The 19,938-nt window shown below is 44.0% G+C and overlaps 1 protein-coding gene across 5 annotated transcripts in view; it reads right to left on the bottom strand.

Moving 5' to 3' along the window:
- The window catches only part of ASTN2 (astrotactin 2), an 894,395-nt gene that overhangs the window by 635,615 nt on the left and 238,842 nt on the right, over positions 1-19,938 (bottom strand). For 3 of the 5 annotated variants that reach the window (XM_027616418.2, XM_027616419.2, XM_027616421.1), the window contains exon 4: positions 477-629. The exons of 1 other annotated variant lie outside the window; for it this stretch is intronic. In XM_027616418.2, the coding sequence (XP_027472219.2) occupies positions 477-629 (153 nt within the window). Of the gene's footprint in view, positions 1-476; positions 630-12,969; positions 13,017-19,938 lie in introns of those variants that run through there. One more of the 5 variants, XM_027616422.2, reaches the window with a different exon arrangement.

Here is a 19,938-nt window from a genome sequence, read left to right as displayed (position 1 = left end):
GAATCCGGTTCTGTCTCATTGACAGTGCTTCTACTCTTAACCGCGATATTACTCAGGCAATCAAAGAGTGACTCCAAACCCTGTTCTGGTACCCCAGCTTGGGGACGCCTTCCATGAGAACGTCCATCTCTCCTGCACTCTCCAAAGCACCACGAGCTATGATGTAAAGGGCATCTACTGTGCTCGGGGCCCCTGTGAGGCACTTTCCATAGATTGTGGACAGTCTTCTCAGCCACTGCAAAGGACGGATGGTCCATTCCCGCCTCAGATGAGGCAGCTGGGGCTCAGAGACGCTCCACACCCAGGGGCACAGGTCTGCAGTCTACAAGCCTCAGCTGAAATGACCGATCGGGGAAACCGTGGCACGATTCTGGCAGTACAGGGCAGCAAGGGAAGGGGGCACAGCTCTTGCCGGGACCTTCAGAACCTGGGGACAGCCCGCTGACACCCTGGCAAGCGGTGCTGGGAGGGCCTACCTCGAGACTTGCTTCTCCGCTTCCGCTTCCCTGCCGAGGCCCTGCGCGGGGCTGGCTGCAGCTGACCGATCTCGATGGGCGTGTTAGCGCGGAAACTCTCCTTGAACTTCTGCATCAGGGACTCCACTGTCTCCTGCGTCGCCTCAGCTGCTGCTACAGGGTGGGCAATGGGGCTGAGGTTAGGGCTCGGCCCACCCCCAGCCCCTGGAGGACTGGGCCTGGCCACCCTGAGTCCCTGGAGCTCCCTCCCTGACCCATAAGGATACAGAAGCCACAGGTACCAGTATCTGTTGGCTTCCTCACTTATGCATTCAACACACACTATGTTCCAGGCACTGCCCCAAGCCCGTGAGATAGGGTGGTGAAAAGTCAGACACAATCCATGATTCAAGGGATTCATAGCTTGGAAGGACACATATCCAGGCATTCCCAACACTGCAATACTTTCGTGATAGGAGAGTACAGAGTACCAGAGTAGTACCGAGAAGGGTCCTTTCACCCATCCGGGGAGTCAAGACAGGCTTCCTGGAGGAGGCACTATTTATACAGACACCTTAAGGATGAATAGGAATTAGCAAAGAGAGTAGAATTAGGGTAGGGTTACTAAAGGGATTTGGGATAAGAAAGATTGCCTGGGTAGGAGAAGAGCCATGTACAAAGATCCAAAACCAGAAAGAGCATGATGCTTAAGCAACTGACAGGAGTTCAGTGTGGCTCCAAGGGAGCATGTGAAGACAAGACCAGGCCAGAGAGGTAGATCACTGTCAATTACACTGAGAAGTTTGGAGTGCATGCTAATGGCAAAGGCTGTTCACTGAAAATTCACAGAAGATTGGCATGTTCAAAATAAGTCCCTTTGACAACAATTCCTAAGAAGAGCGTGGAGAATCCAATGCAGAGGCTATTGCGGTAGCCAGCCAGAGGTCACGGTGGCCTGAAACAGAATAGTGGCAGTGAAGGAAGATGGCAGTCCGTCGGTCAAACATTTGAGGAGTACTGTGACATGGAGATCACTGGGTACAATAGCCCAACTTTACTGAAGGGAAACTGAGCACATGGGAGTGGAACACACAGATTTAGGTGAGACAGCAGAGAGACAAGATCTCTGGCATATGACTCACTCCAAGCTAGCAAGTGGTAAAGTCAAGCCTTCTAACTCCAATGCTCCATTTTTATCAATACCCTCGATGGATTTGTTAGTAGCCTAATTCCTATAAAGTTTCAAAATTGAGACTGGTAGGAAGTTCCAGAGAATGCTAAGAGTGAGGTCAGAAGGGCAGAGAGAAAAAGGTGGACGATAAAAGAAAAAAAAAAAAAAAAGCAGAAAAGCTCAAGAAGGAAGGAGAGGGGCAACATAAAAGGCAAGGAGAGGAAATGGGAAGGAAGCTAAGGAAATTGTCTAAATGGCCTCACTGCCTTTGTTCTGAGAAATTCCCAAAGAGAGTCCCAACTTTGAAATCTTCAAGCTCAGCCCTCCCTCCATCTATGTCTCTAGAGGCAAGGACGCTTCTTCAGTTTTGAGCTACCCGCTAAGGCCAGGAGATGGTATGTGCAAAAGATTCCTGTTTCTTTGAAGGGATTTCACCAGACTGGACAAAGAAGGCTTCTGAACATCCCCACACCAATTTCTAAGGAGCTCCTGTTTTCCCGGGTAACCTTTTTGGCTTAGACAGATGCATCTGGGGCATAGCTCATACCCAGGCAGCTGGTTTGGGCACTGGGCTCTGTGAGAAGCTCTGTCTTTGAGGACATAGGGGAAATCTATGTTTGCTCAGGAAAAGGCAACTGACAATACAAATGGACCACGTGGTGGCATTATAACTTCCTCACCTGCCTGTCTTGCTGTCTTCCTAGATATCTCCATTAGGTCTACTTAAAGGTGAACCAAGAAAAACAACCCAAACATGGGACACCTACTCCAAGCCTACCATGCACAGCCCTCCAGCAAGGAGGCTACCCTCCAATCCTGAGAAGCACTTCCACACCCAGTCCTGATGGTTTAAACCCAGAGATGAGCATGATTGGCCCCAAACTGTGAGTTGGACTATACTGTGATCAAAAGTTTAGAGCAAGCTATAGTCTGAAATCCTCCAAGGGAGGGGCCCATATAGGTGGCCAACATTCATGCCTTCATTCATCTTCCTGTTCGTTCATGCATCCATTCAACAGTGTTTTCAAAAAAACCGTAATGTATCTGTGACAAGTACAGGAGGTATTGTCTTAGCTTGGGCTGCCGAAACAAAACTCATAGATTGGGTGACTTAACAAAAACTTATGTTCTCACAGCTCTGAAGGCTGGAAGTTTTGAGATCAGGATGCCAGGATGGTTGGGTTCTAGTGAGGTCTCTCTCCTTGGCTTACAGACAGGCAGCTCACCATGCTCACATAGTAGGGAGAGAGAAGCCAAAGCAGGGAGGCAGAGACAGAGATAAAGAGAGAGGGAAAGACAGAGATCTTCCTCTTTTTCTGACACCCAGTCCTATCTGATTAGGGCCCCACCTTAAAGATCTTATTTAATTTTAATTACCACTTAAAGATCCTATCTCCAGATACAGTCTGCTGTGGATACACCTGTGTCCCTACAAATTTCTTAAGTTGAAGCCCTAACCCCCAGTGTGACTGTATTTGGAGATAGGGCTTTTAGTAGGTAATTAAAGTTAAATGAGGTCATAAAGGTGAGGTCCTAATCCAATAGGATCAGTGTCTTTATAAGAAGAAGAAATCTCTCTCTCTCTCTCCCCCCTCTTGCTTTCCCCACATACATGTATACGCTCAGAAAGGCCATGTGAGCGCACAGTGAGAAGGCAGCCATCTTGCAAGCGAGACCCCAACTGTCTGGTGTCCCGGCCTTGGCCTCCTAGCCTCCAGAACTGTGAGAAAATAAATGTCTGTTGTTTAAGCCACCCTATCTATGCTACTTTATGTCAGCCCAAGTAGACAAACAGAGTCATACTGAGGTTAAGGTTTCAATATATATCATGCAGTCCATAACAAGGTACGATGGTGAAAAGACAAACAAACCCCCCCATAGTGCTCACCATACAGACAGGATGGACCAAGATTAATGAAATGATATACATATACATGTAAAAAACTTTAAGTGGCATATACCACAAAGGAGAGGCGAAAGAGGATCCAGAGGCTCTCTTAGCGGAATATGACTTAGTTTAGGAAAATCATGGAAATTTGCTTCAAGGAGTGGGTAGTGTGACTAAGAGCTGAACAGAGCAGGAGTTAATCAGGTGATGAGGAAGTGGGGGGAGGGGCAAGGCGAAGAGAATAGGAGAGGAGGGGAAGAATTCAAACAAATAAGGCTTTGAGGAGAAGGAATATGGAAGGAGCTGCACCACCACTCACTGGGCCCAAAACACTGAAAGCAACTGGCATGAGATCATGCTGGAGAAGTAGTAAGTCGTAACCCCAACCAACCCCAACCCTTCTGGGACTTATTAAGGACAGAACACGCTGACGGTTTTAGACAGAAGAGAGGCTTGATCAGATTTTCATGTAGGGAAGGTCGTTCCAGCAGCAGACAGCAGAATTCATTGGAGATAGACAGAAATAGAAGTAATAGAAGTAAATAGAAGCCAGGAGGACGGGACATTTGTGCAGAAGTCCACATACGAGATGATGATCCCCAGATAGGGCAGCAGAGGTAGAGATAGAGAAGTAGACAGTGGAGCAGAAAGAGCAGAGACAGAAACAGTGCAGACAGAGAAGTGGGCACATCTGAGAGTTATCTTGCAGGCACAACTCCCTCAGGAGGTGGTGGCTGACTGGAAAATGCAGATGAGGGAGAGTGGCAGGTATGGAAGATGACTCCTGGCCTGGCTTCCACAGAGGCGTCATGAAGGCGCCTCTCAAAAAAGGAAGCTCTGGAAGAGAACACATTCCAGAGGACTGAAAACATGAGTTGGGTCTGAGATATGAATACCTGGTGTCTTCTGGACGTCTAAGGAGAGGTGTCGAGTAGACGGCATGTTAGGTGGGTCTCACACTCACAAGAGAGAGCTAGACCCCTGGAGTCTCTGCACATGCACTCCTTGGAAGAAGTACAGAAGCACAGTGTGTGGTGGTTAAGAACAGAAGCTTCTGGCACAGTGCAGGCTACGGAACACATGTTCACTCCTGATCTGTACTGGCTGTTCTCCATTTGCTCCCCATGATCCAGCCCCCTGCCAGGCTCATTCCACCCCACTCTATGTCCTGGAGGCAGACCTTCTATGGACTACATCCCTGCTCCTTGTTATGTGGTTACGAGTTGGCTTTGCCCATTGGGATGCTCTGGTAGGATACAGGAGGAGAGGATTTGGACATAGGTCTTCCCTTGCTCCTTTCCTGTCTCTGTGCCTGATTCCCCAGAGTCTGGAACCCTTGACAATCACAGCTTCTTCTGCCAGGGGCCCCTGTCCACAGATCCAGTCCTCAAAGCCTCCAGGAAAACCATTTCTTCTCCCTGCCCCTTCCGTTCTAAGAGTCAGTAGTGGCTTCCTGATATTTCTTGTCCCTGGTTCTTCAATACCCCCATGTTGATTCTCTTCATTCTGCCTATGCCCCTATAAATAATTGCTTCATTGACGTTCTCCTAAAAGGCCCATCTGAAGGTGCCTTCTTTGTCCAGCTGAGACCTCGACCGATCTACCATCCCTTTTTGTTGTGCCTCTAACATTCACTGATTCTAAATATCAGCCTCTCCCCATCCTGCTATTTCTGCTTCCCTTTCTCCTAAACCGAAGCAGACAGGACTGGCTGGGAGGAGAGGAAAACGCGGAGAGGGAAGGTTTGCTCCTCTGAGCTGCAAGGGCTTCTGATCCCGGCTGTAACAAATCCCGTCCATCTGTTTGGCTCCTCTTGCTTTGGCAGCAGTGCCAAGAGCCCAGACTTACAGGGGAAGTGCCTGTGCAAAGCCCCTCCACGGCCCACCTCATTCCACCTCCCGCTCTCCCCTGCCCCCATCCCCATGATCCCTTTCGGGAGCTCTATCAATATCAATATATCAAGTTGTCCAAACAAGCCTCACTACCTCCTGGTACCCGCTGAGCTCTGCCTCCCCAGAGCAGCAAAATGCTCACCCGTTGCCTGTATGAATGCAACAGATGGTGCCTGATCTGAGCATCGCGGCAGGCCCAGGAAGGGAGGGGGAGGTGGGGAAGCCGCCTCTTTCTACCATAGGAGAGACTGTCAGGTTTAATGGGTATGAACCACGGGGCCCAAGCAGAGGAGCCCCAGCCCCCAAGACAGAAAGAGGGGAAGAGAGAAAAAGGGAGGAGGGAGGAAGAGAGAAACAAGACTGCAAAGGAAAAGCATGGTCAGTAATAAAGGCAGGGGGCATGAAAGGAGGAGGCCGATAAGAGTGGAAGGGAAGGAGAGAGCAGGAAAAGAATTCAGAGGGAAGGCGGTAGGGGAGCAGCAAAGACAGGAGAGGAGACAGAAAAGGCAGAAGGGAAAGGAGAGGCGAAAGAGAGGGCAGATCTTGAAAGCCTTTGCAAAGACATATGGTTCCCACATACCAGGCAAGCTCCAGCCTGGTCCTCTGCCCTGAACGCTGTGTCTACCCTAGAGACCAATAATTCCACATTCAAACTCCCCCGACACACAGCCTGGGATGTCCTACCACCGACACTTGTAGTTCGGGTTCAGATTCCTGCACCACCTTCATCACCCTCTTTAATTTTTCTAGACTCATCTAGCCTCTGTAGGGAGAAAATTCACCATCCTTGAATACCAACTCTTTGCTAAGCAAGGAGCCTGGCATCTCCTTACGGTTTCTCATTTATTGCTAACAGGTTTGAAAGGTAAGTACCATTAGCTGGTGTTTAGAAATGAGAAAACTGAGGCTCAGAGAAGTTAAATCATCTCCTAAGGTCACACGGCTTCAAAATGGCAGAGCTGGGATGGGGACCAGGTTACGGTAACACTGATGACCCTGGGTCCATCCAATGCACCACCCTACGCATCTTCCTTCTGGTTTGTTGGTGGATGGAAGTGGATAGTCCAGTCTTGAGGTTTGGAGGTTAGTTCTCAGGGCCTGGGAGGTGACTCCGACAGCCCAGCCCCTCTTAAACGATCCAGGCAAGGAGGCCCAGACAACCTGGCCCTGGCTGGAGCCAGGAGTTCACCTTGCCTGGAGACTGGCCAGCTATGCCAGAGGCATCTTGCTCAGTGTTGATGGTCAAGACTGTCCAGCCTGGAGGTCCTAGGCTCAACTCGTGCCCCATTTTGTCCCAGCTTTGTCTCACTATAGAACTATGTTCAGAGAACCAAGCCACAGGTGGGTATTAACTAGCCACACTGACTAGAGCAAATGACAAAGCCAATTCAGGTTCCAATGTCAGCTCCGCCATTGTGAGACCTTGAGTCACTCCCTTCTCTTTCACAACACTCAGTTTATTTCTTTGTAAATGTCTGCAGGGCTGTGGGAGGACTGAACGTAATTATGTACATAAGTTGTCTAACAGAGCTCCTAGAACATAGTGGGTTCTCAAGAAAGAGCACTCATTACCAAACTTCCTCTCGCTTACCCTTTGGCTTCATGATTGGTCAGTCATCTCATTCATCCATCCATCCATCCATTCATGTGTTCATTCATTCATTTTGAAAGTCACCTGCATTATAAAACGTCCACTTTGAAAATTCTTTCAGAGAGTACATAGTTCCTCTTTTATTCATATGTGAAAACAAAGGCACCAAGAGACAAAGTCACGACAGGAGTCCACAGAAGACCAAGGTCCAGCCCTCAGGTCTCCTGTTTTACCATACTCTTCCCTAATTCTCCAAATTCTAAGATAATTTTAACCGCAGATCTAGTGAGGTTTAATTTTATATATCAACTTGTCTAGGCCATGGTACAGAGATAGTTGGTCAAGCATTATTCTTTGTCTTTCTGTGAAGCTTTGTTTTGTTGTTGTTGCTTTGTTGTTTATTTGTTTGGGTTTTTTTTGATAAGATTAACATTTAACTTAGTAGCCTTTGAGTAAGGCAGATAACCCTCTATAATGAGGGTGGGCTTCATCCAACTAGTTGAAGGCCTTAACAGGAAAAGACTGACCTCCCCCAAGGGAAGAAGATGCTCCAGACTTGAGCTGCAGCATTAAATGTTCCCTGCATCTCTAGCCTATTGGTCTTCCCTGAAGATTTGGAACTTGTCAGCCTCCAGAATCATAGGAGTCATTTCCTTAAAACAAACACACCAAACAAATCTCTAGATAGATGCTGACAGAGATAGAAAGAAGCAGAGAGATAGAGAGCTAGGGAAAAAAAAAAAAATATATATATATATATATAATCAATAAGTGATAAAGATATAGATACCTCCTATTGTTTCTGTTTCTCTGGACATCCCTGACTAATACAGACCTCAGTCTGTGTCCCAGGCTTTGGACTGAGCACACTTAGACGCCAGGATTGTGGGGATAGTAATAAGAAGACATCCCAGTCCTAAAGCACATACCAGCTGGGAAGACCTGGTATAAAAGCAAAGAACCATCACATTTGGAAGTTGTGAGAATCTAGTCACCAAATCCAACACTGCATCTCATATAGGCGCCACCTCTTCACGAAAAGAAAAAAAAAAAAAAAGAAAATAGTCAGTATTCCTCAGCCAGATGACAATACTCCATGAGTAGAACAAATTTAAAACAAAACCCATATACACATTTTTAAAAATGGCCACCTCTTCCCAATTCTCAGGGTTAAAAAGTTGATGGATAGAATTTTCTCACTTTTTAGTGTTTTTTTTTTTCCCTCCCACACATTTTCTTAAACCTTTGATGCCTGCTACAGCTTATCTTCAAGCAAGCGCCTACAGGCAAGACAAATGAACAAAGAGCAGCAAATATAAATTGGAAAACTTGGGAACAGTCTTTTCTTACAAACACGATCTTGGGCCTGTCAGCTAACACTGCAGACCTGGAGGGTGGTCATAATTTCTGCTGAAGAACTTATCAAGCTGGAATGATGGAATAAAAATTAGTGATAATTTGCCTCTGCTCTCTTCAAAACACAATACCTTCCAGGTTCTCTGGTGCGGGTTCCACAGTCCCTAGCCAGGACACAGATGGTCTCGAAGATTCTTTCCAGCTGCACGGCCCTGTAGTTCTAAATGTGAATGAAACTGCTTTCAATAAGATGAATGCAGTAAGCACAAGAACTGCACTCTCGACTTCCCAGGGCCTTCTTATCTCTCAAGAATGCTATCCTTACAATCTCCTATTTTTATAGAGCCCAGAAAGGCGCAAAGGAGATTTCCAGAGTTTGGGTTAAAGTTGAAACAGCAGGCCAACAAGTCCTGTGCAAGAGAGAAAGGGTCAAGTAACTGGACAGGCAGGGTCCGATCCTTTTTGGTCTCTTGATTAGCACCTGGATAGCAAGGGGTGGCTATGGAAAGGCTTTGGAATCAGCTGCAGTTTGGAATGTTAAGCCCTGTTTCTTACCAGCTGTGAGATGTGGGCAAGCCACTTAACCACTCAAAGTCTCAGCTTTCCTGAGTGTTAAGCTGAGGTTTGCAATTCCAAATTCATAAAGCTGTTTTTGGATTAAATGAGATGCTAAAATGCTTATCGCGGTGCCTGATGCAGAGTAAGCATTTAAGAAATGAGAGTTAATACTGTTATTTTTACGGCCAAAAAGATCTTAAACCATCAGCCATAGCGAATCCAGATCTTCTGCCCAAACCTGCGGGGCATAGACAAGTCCAGAATCTGTCGGGACTCACAGACACTAGCCAGATTCCTCTCCCAGAGTCATCCTTTCTGTAACCGCACAGGAAGGCCAAGCGTATGGCTCTGCACTCCCTGGGATTCTACTATTGAATTCTGCAGCCAGCACCAGTCCTGAGTGCTGTATCCAGATGTGGGCACTGGAGACACAGGGACGAAATGCACATTGCCCATTCTTTCAAGCATGATGCTCTTTAGTGGAAGGGACAGGTAAACATAATGAAAAGAGCGTATGCTAAATGCCCAGAGAAGTGTGACAAGAACACTAAGAATGTGCCCTCCAATTCCTTTTGCAAGTGGAAAGGCTCTGGAAAATTCCTGGAGATGCCAACTCGTCCAAGCCTTAGAGAATGCAGAACCAGGTAAAGGGGACTATCTAAATTGCATAAGACTGTTGAATCACAGACCTGTACCTCTGAAACAAACAATACACTATATGTTAAAAAAAAAGAAGATAACAGGAGGGGAAGAATGAAGGGGAGTAAGTCGGAGGGGGAGACGAACCATTAGAGAGGATGGACTCTGAAAAACAAACTGAGAGTTCTAGAGGGGAGGGGGGTGGGGGGATGGGTTAGCCTGGTGATGGGTATTAAAGAGGGCACGTTCTGCGTGGAGCACTGGGTGTTATGCACAAACAATGAATCATGGAACACTACATCAAAAACTAATGATGTAATGTATGGTGATTAACATAACATAATAAAATAAAAAAATAAAAATGATTAAGATGGTATAAATAAATAAATAAATAAATAAATAAATAAATAAATAAATGGGACTATATAAAGAGTGCCACCCGCAGGTGACAGAGACAAGGATTGTAGAGAAATCCCCCCACAGTTTGGTTTTTCTAGAGATTCAAGTGAGAGATGATTTCATTACCAAGAAAACCCATCTTCAACTAGGAAGAAGGGTGGCTTTTGCTACACACTTCTACCTCCTTTGCTAAACCCTCATTCAATGAGCACCCCCCCCCCTTGAGAGCCTTGCCCTCTGGCCCCACAACCCTTCCCAGTGCCCAGCCCTGCTATCTCCGATGATCTGGGTACAGGATGTGCCTGCAGCGTAGGACTCCTGCATACTTGGGTTTCACCTTGATTCTCTCACTGAAGCACTCTGTGGCTTTAGGTGCTGGGTATGTTTTTTCATGGCCCTAAGCCCCATTTCTTCACCTGATTAAAATTCAATACAATAATATGCAAAGTGCTTAGCTCAGTACCCAAAACGGATTAAGCACTCAACGAAGTATAGCCTTTATTATCATTATTGTTAGCCAGCTTAAGTGAGATAAGCTTGCAGAGGGCCTTGCACCCAGTCAAAGCTTAATGAATGCTGCATTCTTCCCTTCCCTTTTGGGTAACTCATTGCCTTTGACTAAGGACTGTGGACTCGAACTCCCTCTTGTCCTCTCATGTATAAAGTTTACTGTCATGCCTGGCTCCTGTGAAGTCCAGGTGTTCTGTCTCCACTCTACTTCAGCCAATTCCCATGATTACCCCATGCATGTAGCCAAAACCTGGGACCTGGATACAGCTGCAACATTAATCCTGGATCCAGAACTTCTGCTCATGACCCTCTGTCTACCCTCATGCCTTGCTCTGTCATGCTCATCAAGTTTATGCTCTGACCTCCAAGGGATTCCTAGGTCTCAAATATATATGTGTGTTGCTGATGAAGACCTAGCTCCATCATCATGAGCCAGGGGAAGCTGTTTTCTGGCAGCAAGGAGGGGAGATGCCCACCCTCTTACCCCTCTCCCTTCCTCCCCAGAAATTTAACCTTCCCATGGTTTCACTTTTTCCCCCAGTTAGCTTAGACCTCTCTGGTTGATCTGTGACCAAGGTTCACCTAAATTTCCATTCCAATTTGTCAAGGACATCTCATTAGTCTTGTAATCATAATAGCAGTAATAATAACACTTACCACTTATGGAGTGTTTATAATGTGACAGGTATTAAGGTAAACAGTTATGATTGAATATAATTCTCATAATGACTGTCTTGCATGAAATAATTAGCCTCATTTCTTTGCCCCATCCCCCCACCTATACCTCTTTGTAGATGGAATGTACTTCATTGCACCTTGATTTTCTCTTGGCTGTGTGACTTGTTTTGGCCAACGGTATGTGGGTGAAAGTTAGCATATGTCAGTTACAAGCATAGGCTTCAAGAGGTACCACATCCTTCCGCTCACACATTTATACCTGCCACCACCATGAGGAGGACCTGTCTCAGCTAGCCTGTTGGTGCAGGGAGGATGAATGGCACATGGCAGATTCACAGCTCTGCAGCACGGAGCAGTCATCCTATTCTTATAGCCTAGGGCACCGACCCCCGCCAATCTGTAGATGATGAGCAAACCCGTCTAAGATGAGCATAACACTCCACCTAATCCTCACACACATGACAAATTGATGTTTATTATTGGATGCCACTGAGATTTTGTAGCTGTTTGTTATGTAGCACTGCTGTAGCAATGATTGACTGGTATACAACCTATCAAGATGCATATTATTATTTCCATCTTACAAATGGGTAAATGAGGCAAACCAAGATTAATTAGTTTTTCAAGTGTCATATAACCTATGAATAGCAGAGTTGGACAAGTATCTTCAAATACTACTCCATGGACTGTTTTGGAGTGTGACCAATAAACATGATTTAATGAACTGACTTGCATATTGGAGTAGATTAAAGTAACCCCTCTTAGCCAGCTTCCCTTTGATCCACATTAATGATCATTATGAAGAATATCCCACAAATAACAATGACCTGAAACTGAGGTGTCCTTCTTCAGTGGCATAAAAACTATTAACACATCCATTCAGAGCTTGCAGGGCTGGGCTAAGTTTGGTGAACGAGTGAACAAAAGTTTCGAGGTGTGTGTGACTGGCCACTGAATGAGGGGTATGAAAAATACACGTTGTGACTTAAGTCCATTACCAAGCTACACTACGGTGGGGGAAGGGGTTTACCAGAGAGCAGAATATGGAATTTGTACAATCTTACTACTTCAACTGGCAGATTTTCCACCCATCTTCCTTTAAACTAAGGGCATATCTTCCCAGTACAAAAGGGTGGTTATAAATTTAAACACATGTAAGTCAACTATAGCAAATGACAGGGATTTTGCAGTGAAATTAATGCAGCTGCATTATAAATATGTCCTATTTCTCAATATTAAATTTTAAAAATAGACTGGCTAAATATATAGGCAGTAATGGATTGAGGCTGAGTTGGCGTTACTATAAGGCTGGGGATTTTCCATTTAATGACTTATAATTTCAATTTCCCATTCCTACATGACAGTGAGAGCAGGCTTGCTTTATTATTCATGATTACATGCCACCACCACACAAAAATGGATGGAGAAACTGTTGAGAGCAACATCAGTGGGGGGGGGGGGGGCGGAGAGCGGATAATCCCGAATTGAAAACTCAGCAGATCTGGAAGAAGAAGACCCAATCATGAGTTCCAGCTCAGCTGTTGTGTGATTTTGGACACCTCACCAAGCCTCTCTGAGCCTCAGGAAATACAAATTTCTGTGAGATGTATGTCAAAGCATTTGATAAACTGGGTTACTACGAAGTTTGTAATATTGTCACTTTGCTATAGTTTAGTAGCGACTGGGCTTCTAAATTGTTTTTCACACCCTTAATTATAGTGCCAGTGTCCATACAAAGAAGTGAGACAAAGCCACATGGTAGAAACACTGTGTAAAATTATCTTATTACACTGAGGTTCAAATCCTGGACCTGCCGATTAGCATATGCTTACCATGGAGTATAGTGGACCCCGCCTCTCTGGTCCTCAGGTGTTCTTCATTTACTAAATGGAGAGGAGGAAAGGTTTACATAAGCACGTTTGTGATACCACTGCTTCGTATTGGTTGACTTGTTGAGTGTTTACACTATAGCAGACACCATGACCTCATATCCCACTCACGACAAGTTTGGGAAATGGGTGACATTAGTATCACCCTATGGGAACACAGCTTGACCTGGAGCCCAGGCTGGTCTGAGGCCTGTGGTTTTAACCACTGCTGAAATGATGCAGATAGTGGGACGAACGAAAGAAGGATGTAGAGGGAAAAGAAAAGGGACAGGCCGTGGCATGTTGGGGCTGCCTCAAGCTCCTGTGGGGGCTACTGTGTGGATATGGGGTTACACATGTATCTGAGGAATTCGTTTTGTTCCATGGCTAGATAATCCTGAATTAACTTCTTCTTCCCTTATTCAGTCCCAGTTAAACTAGCTCAGCTAAGTATTATGGATACCTCCTTTTTTCTCTCCAACCTTTTCCCAGGAAGCAGCCAAAAACTAAGCTAAGACAGTTGAGAGAACTGGAAATCATGTCTTTAGCGGAGCAGAACAAATTCCTCCTCTGATGTTTTTTGGTGAAATAATAGAGATCCATCCTAGGGAGCCATTTGCACAGGGAGCTTGTGTGCACGGGCAGATGGGTCTTGAGGAATGCTCTCGCTTTGCTCGATGTGCACAATGAGGTAGAGAAATGTGATAAAAGAAAGACAGAGAGAGAGAGACAGTGAGGCTGTGATCGAACCTCAAACCAAGCTCGTGTAGTAGCAACGCTGAGGGTTCTGAGAGCCCTGGGAGGAATCTCATGCTCCTGCCACTGTTCTGATGAGGAGCATCCGGAGATTACAAACCACAAGTGGTACCTCTCTCCTCTTGAGTGTCTGCCTCTTCTTCCTCACCTTTTAGCTCTTATCAGTCACCTCCTGATTTCAACCTCCAGAAGGTGGACCCAAAAGCCTGGGTTAGACAGAAGTGTCCAGGTAGGGTTATTTGGAGTCCTCACCAAAAATGTACATTTTAATTTTTTTATTTTTTTTAAAGATTTGATTTATTTATTTGACAGAGAGAGTGGGAGAGGAAGAAGCAGGTTCCCAGCAGGGAGCCTGATGTGGGGCTAGATCCCAGGACCCTGGGATCATGACCTGAGCCAAAGGCAGACATTTAACCACCTGAGCCACCCAGGTGCCCCCCAAAATGTACATTTTATAAACACACATTCAGCCAGATGTTCTTCCTTCCTCTCCTTACTCATGTCATTTCCATTCAATAATTTGGGCATCGGAGATCTCAGTGCGAGTTAACAGTAAGGCAACCACCAAGAAAGCAACATGAATAGAAACATAAAGTCTTAGAACCTGAAGGCGACAGCTCCACCACACATTGCTCAGACCACGCCTAGAGGACTGTGTTGAGATCTGAATGTCATGTGAAAAATATAATTAGCAAAGCAGAACAGGCCAGGTATGAAAAGCTAGTCTGATATGAAGGCTTGGAATGGTATCATGAGGAACAATAAGACAGTAGAGAGAGTAAGAGTTAGCTGCCTTCAATTATTTGAAGGGCTGCAGTACTAGTAGTGCTTCTAATACTAGTGTTTAATATCCTTACTACTGTAGCTAAGTCCCATGCACCATGATGTATGCTTTACATGTGATAATTACAAGAGCTATTTTTTCTAAGTGCTTACACTGGGCTAGGCACCTGCCAAAGTGTCCAAGATATAATTTCATGTAATTTTCAATAATGCTGTGAAGCAAACCCTATTTATATCTCTTTTTTACAGATGGGAAGACTGACCCTGAGACAGTTCAGGTTCTTGACGAAGGCAAGGTTTCTCCGCCTCAGCATTGCTCACATTTGAGACTGGATAACGCCTTGTTGTGAGGACTGCCCTATGTATTGTAGGATGTTCAGCAGCATCCCTGGCCTCTGCCAGTTAATGCGACTAGTCCCTTCTTCAAGTTGTGACAACCAAAAGTGTCTCCAGATATTGCCCAATATCCCCGGAGGGGCAAAATCATCCCTGGTTGAGAACCACTGCCCCAAGGTAACCGAGGTGGTAAGTGGGAAGGCTGGGATTCAAATTTAGATATGTCTGGTTCTAGGATCCATAATCTTAAGAATAGCAATATCAATAACAACTGTAATAACCATAGTTATTATCTTAGAGGAGTCCATTTCACCTGCAAAGCACTGGGACTAAAGCAACACTCTGAGGCAGGTGTGGTATATCAAACAAGGATGAGAGAGTTTTCCAAAGTCCATCTTGACTATGGCAATGTCAAAGAACAAAGAAAACAAGATATATATTTGAAATATATATATATTAATATATTTAGGGATTTATATATTTAGGGATATATATATATAATTATTATTATCCAGAGGAGGCAGAATTTTCTAACTATGGAAAAGGAGCTGGTGGAGGTGGCAAGTCCTCTGAAACTGGAAGTAATTAGACAGAGGTGCCACATTCCAAAGACAACATAGAAGAGATCCAAATATCAAATAACAGTGAATTAAAAGACCAGACCAATGATAACCCGAAAAGTCGACTATTCTGTAAATTTAAAACATGAGCTTCTAATTTTTATTCTAAATCCTTTTCAATAATTATGGAGGAAGAAAAAAATCTTAATTTGAATTATCTTCCCCTTAGCAGACACTCAAAGAAATTCACCTTGCTCTCATAGGTACAAGATCAAGAAGATGCCCCTCGCAACTCCCTGTCTTCATCCCTCCAACACACACACGTAGGCATGAACCCTCTTGTCCATGCATCTGGGCTCAGAATCGATTCTTTGTCTGGTTCTAGGTAAAAGATAACTAAGATACAATAGCAAGTCATCAGCTGTGTAGCAGATTGGCAAGTCTCTACCTGTTTGTAGTACATTAATGATGCCCAAGCAAGGACGACATTGACAAGAAGGAAACCCATTAACCTCCTGCCTGCCTCTCTTCATGGTCAGAGCATCCACTCTTGAGCAGTATTTTAATGCAGAGGAGGAAAATGGAGGGGAGACACGCACATCTCTAGCAATTATAGGCAGGAATGAAAAAAGACACATGGATTCAGGTGAGTGAGAAATCTGCTGGAAGTCATTCATCCAGGTGGAATTTCAGAGTCAGTCCTCAAAAAAGCCTGATGATGCAGTAAATTACACCAAGATGTAGTTAAATTAAGGGTGAGCTGAATTGGGCTAAACATAAAAAAGAGTTCCTCAATTGACTCATGACTCAAGCACCTATTAAAAAAAAAAAAAAGACAAGAGGAAGCTTTGGAGCTCCCATATCCCCAAAGCCAAGTGGAGAAAGAAGTCCACCTGTCTGGTTGACTTCAGTGTCCACCTGCAAAGCACTGGGACTAAAGCAGCACTCTGAGGCAGGGTGTGGTGTATCAAACAAGGATGAGAGAGTTTTCCAAAGTGGCATATACAAAGGTGCAGAAGTTCAAAGTCATCTTCAGTTCAAAAAATGACAAGTCATTTATAATGACTGGAATTCAGCATTCCTGGAGGGACAATGCTGCAGATGAGGTGAGAACAGGGTGGTGGACACATCAGGGAGAAACTTGAACGTCAAGCTAAGCACTTGAACTTCAGTCTGTATAATAGGAAAGATTACACATATACGTATTGTGAGATATATGGATACATAGGAAGATTCTGATCAGAAGTGTGACACTGTCAGAGATGTACTTAAGAAAGATTAATGTGACAGCCAGTTTGGAAGAGGGAAACAGATGGATAATGATAATCATGATAAAAAGAGCTGAAATATATTAAGCCACTCAGCATGTGCCAGTAACCGTGCTAAGCATTTTACCTGAATTTTCCAGTTTAATACTCACAACAACCATATGAGGTAAGCACTTCAATAAATTGTTTTTTTGTAGAAGAATTTAAGCTTAGAATTCAAATTGTATTCAGGGTCCCAATACTATTATTGGTTGAGTCAAGATACTAACCCTGGTCCAATTTTAGTGACTATACATTTATTCAAGAGGCTGTGTGGGTCTAGACAAAAGAAGATACAGATCTTGACTATGGCAAGGTCAAAGGACAAAGAAAACAAGATATATATTTGAAATATATATATATACATATTAATATATTTAGGGATATATATATATATGTTTAGGGATTAAAATAGACAGGAATGATTGGACTTAGATCTAAATTGGAGGAGACACAGAGAAATCAAGAATGAATCCTAGCTCCACCCCCCCCACCTGGGAATGGCATCCAACTATGATTTGAGAGGTAACTACACCCCAATATATCTAAAAGTTACCTGAATGATCCCCTTTTCAACTACAAAAGGATGACATATCAGTGATGTTTTCTTTACTGTACTCAACTTGCCTACAAAACCTAATCAAAATATTCTTTACAGAAAAGACAAAATAAAGTCATGGCATGAAGAAATTTCTTCATCTTATCATCAATCGCAGTGAGTAAGTGGCAGTGGGGTAGAGACTGTTGACCATGACCCAGACTCTGGGATTTCCGGAGGACTAGGGGGTTCAGGCAGATAGCCAAGGAGGGCACTGGTTTAACGAGCAGGAGGGCTTGTGGACAGCTGAACTTGAAACTGAAGTAAACTCAAGTCATGCAAATATTTGCACTCACCTATTCAATGAGCTTATCATAAAGACTTCTGTGGCTTAGACCTGTAAGTCCAATCACTGGAATCTCACTGCTTTTCCCAGACACCAGATACATTACCTGCTCTGATCTTCACTGTTTTCCCAACCTCACCCTCGTCCTTCTGGATGGGCCTGACCTTCCCTACCTCACCCTCTCTCCAGTCAGAGCAGTCACTCACTTCCAAGCTAATTGTCTCCATCGATGTGTGCAAAACAACCATTTATGGGAAATGCCACAGAATGTTAATTTCATTTGGAACTGGGTAATTGTGGAAAGCACTCCCATTTTTTTATTATATAGAATGAATAAGTATTGTATTAATAGTGCCATTTCCAATTACAACCCCAATCACAGGCCTGTCGTCCCCTAACTGTGGGTTATTTTTCATGGAGCATTTTTCTGAAGAGTTTTCTTTTTCAATCCTTCCCCCTTATTCCCTTCCTCACATCATTGTAATTAAGATAATGCGGCATAATTATAAACACATACTGGAAGCTCAAATGCTAGCATGGGCTCTCCAACTAGCGCTACATGCTTGTTGAAATTTCTCAAGCAAAATAAAAAGTATTGGAGTCACTATTGAGAGAGAAGAATGAAGATGGGTGAAGTCCGCAAGGAGCAAGTCAGAACAGTCCAAAAAACCTGTCCAGAGTCCATATCTGGGAGCTGAGCTTGCCTGGATGTTTCTGGGAGGAAACCAGGAAGCATGCTCAAAACTTTCAGATGTTGAGAGAAAAAAGTTGCTGAGCACTGACCAGGTGCTTCACATCTATCAACTGATTTCCTCATCAAAACACATCCATGAAGTTTGGTTTTTATTACCATTTTACAGATGAAGAAACTGAGAGTCTAAGGAGTTAAGAAAGTTGGCCAATGTGAAGAACGAGAATGGACAAGTTGAGACGTAATCCCTGATTCTAGTATTAGCTAGTTACCACCATGAAGAACCACTTCAAAAACATTTTTTTTTTCTATTCAGAATCGTATTCATTCATGTGTCTGTGGGTCAAGTCAGGGTCAAGTTGTTCAGACTGGGCTTTGCTTGCTGAAAGCTGGAGGCTGGTTTCAGGTCTACTTCATGTGTCTCTCATCCTCTTTGGACCAGCGGGCTCTCTGGGGCATATTCCTGCAGAGATGTGAGCAGGCACAAGATGGAAACTCCACTGTATAAGTACATTTCAAGCTTTTGTCTGTGTCATACTTGCTAACGTCTCAGTGGTCCAAGTCACTGAGATGGCCAAGCCCAGGATCACTGGAACAGGAAAGTATGCTCTACTCACAGTGGTGGATGGAGAGTGGATATTTGCTGAATGGTAATCTAAGCGATGACACATCTACATCTTTCAATTTTCACTGTACCATGAAAACCATACCACTTAGGGTCTAAGCTAGAATGCAGGGGGTCAGGTCAAAGAGATGTGGTCATGGTGACACAGAAGTGGACCTGAATTTTATGCCCTGGAGATTTCCTTATTCATATGAATGATGGTAATAGTGAGAAAGGGCTACTGAGATGCCTATAACAGATTTTTTCAATGTACAGTGCTTCTTTGTAACCTCATGTTTCATCCCCCTGTTCTGCTTTATTTTTCTCCATTAAACATATCACTCCTGACCTTACATTATATATTTATTTTGATTATTATCTGCTCTTCCAAATGTAAGTGAAATAAATTTAAAAAGTCTATTTTGTTAACTGTTATATCACCAGCACCTATGATATTGATTGGACTATAGTAGGCACTCAATAAATAAATAAATAAATAAATATATATATATATATATATATATATATATTTAGTAAATGAAATGCAAGTATGGAACCCCAGCTTCTAAAAAATCCATCCATGTAACACAAAAAAAATTAACCCATACCAATCTAGGTACTGTCTTACGTTCTGAAGGAGGGACAAGTTTTTTGAGAGGTACGGTGGAAATGATGATGATGATGGTTGTGGTGGTGGGCAGTCTCTTACAGTTTTTCTTAGGAAAGGCATATAAAAACAGCTCTTGCAAAAGTAAGCAGAATTAAACCTCATAACAGGTACAGCAAAGGGCTGGGGGTTAAAAGTTGGAGAAAGCTCCATGGAACAAAAGCCTTTTGAACTAGTTCTTAAAGACCATGTTAGATTCACATATGGGGAGAAGAGAGAACAAAATCCCAGGAAGGAGAAACAACACAAGAAAGCTTACAGAAGGAGGAAAAGGCACAGGTAATTGTTACAACTGTTCAAATAAGTTTCACACTTGCTTTAGAATATTTTGGTTTATCTAAGTAA

Source organism: Zalophus californianus, chromosome 13, assembly GCF_009762305.2.
Source record: "Zalophus californianus isolate mZalCal1 chromosome 13, mZalCal1.pri.v2, whole genome shotgun sequence".
NCBI classification, from domain to species: Eukaryota; Metazoa; Chordata; class Mammalia; order Carnivora; family Otariidae; genus Zalophus; species Zalophus californianus.
This window is presented reverse-complemented; position numbering and strand designations above follow the sequence as displayed.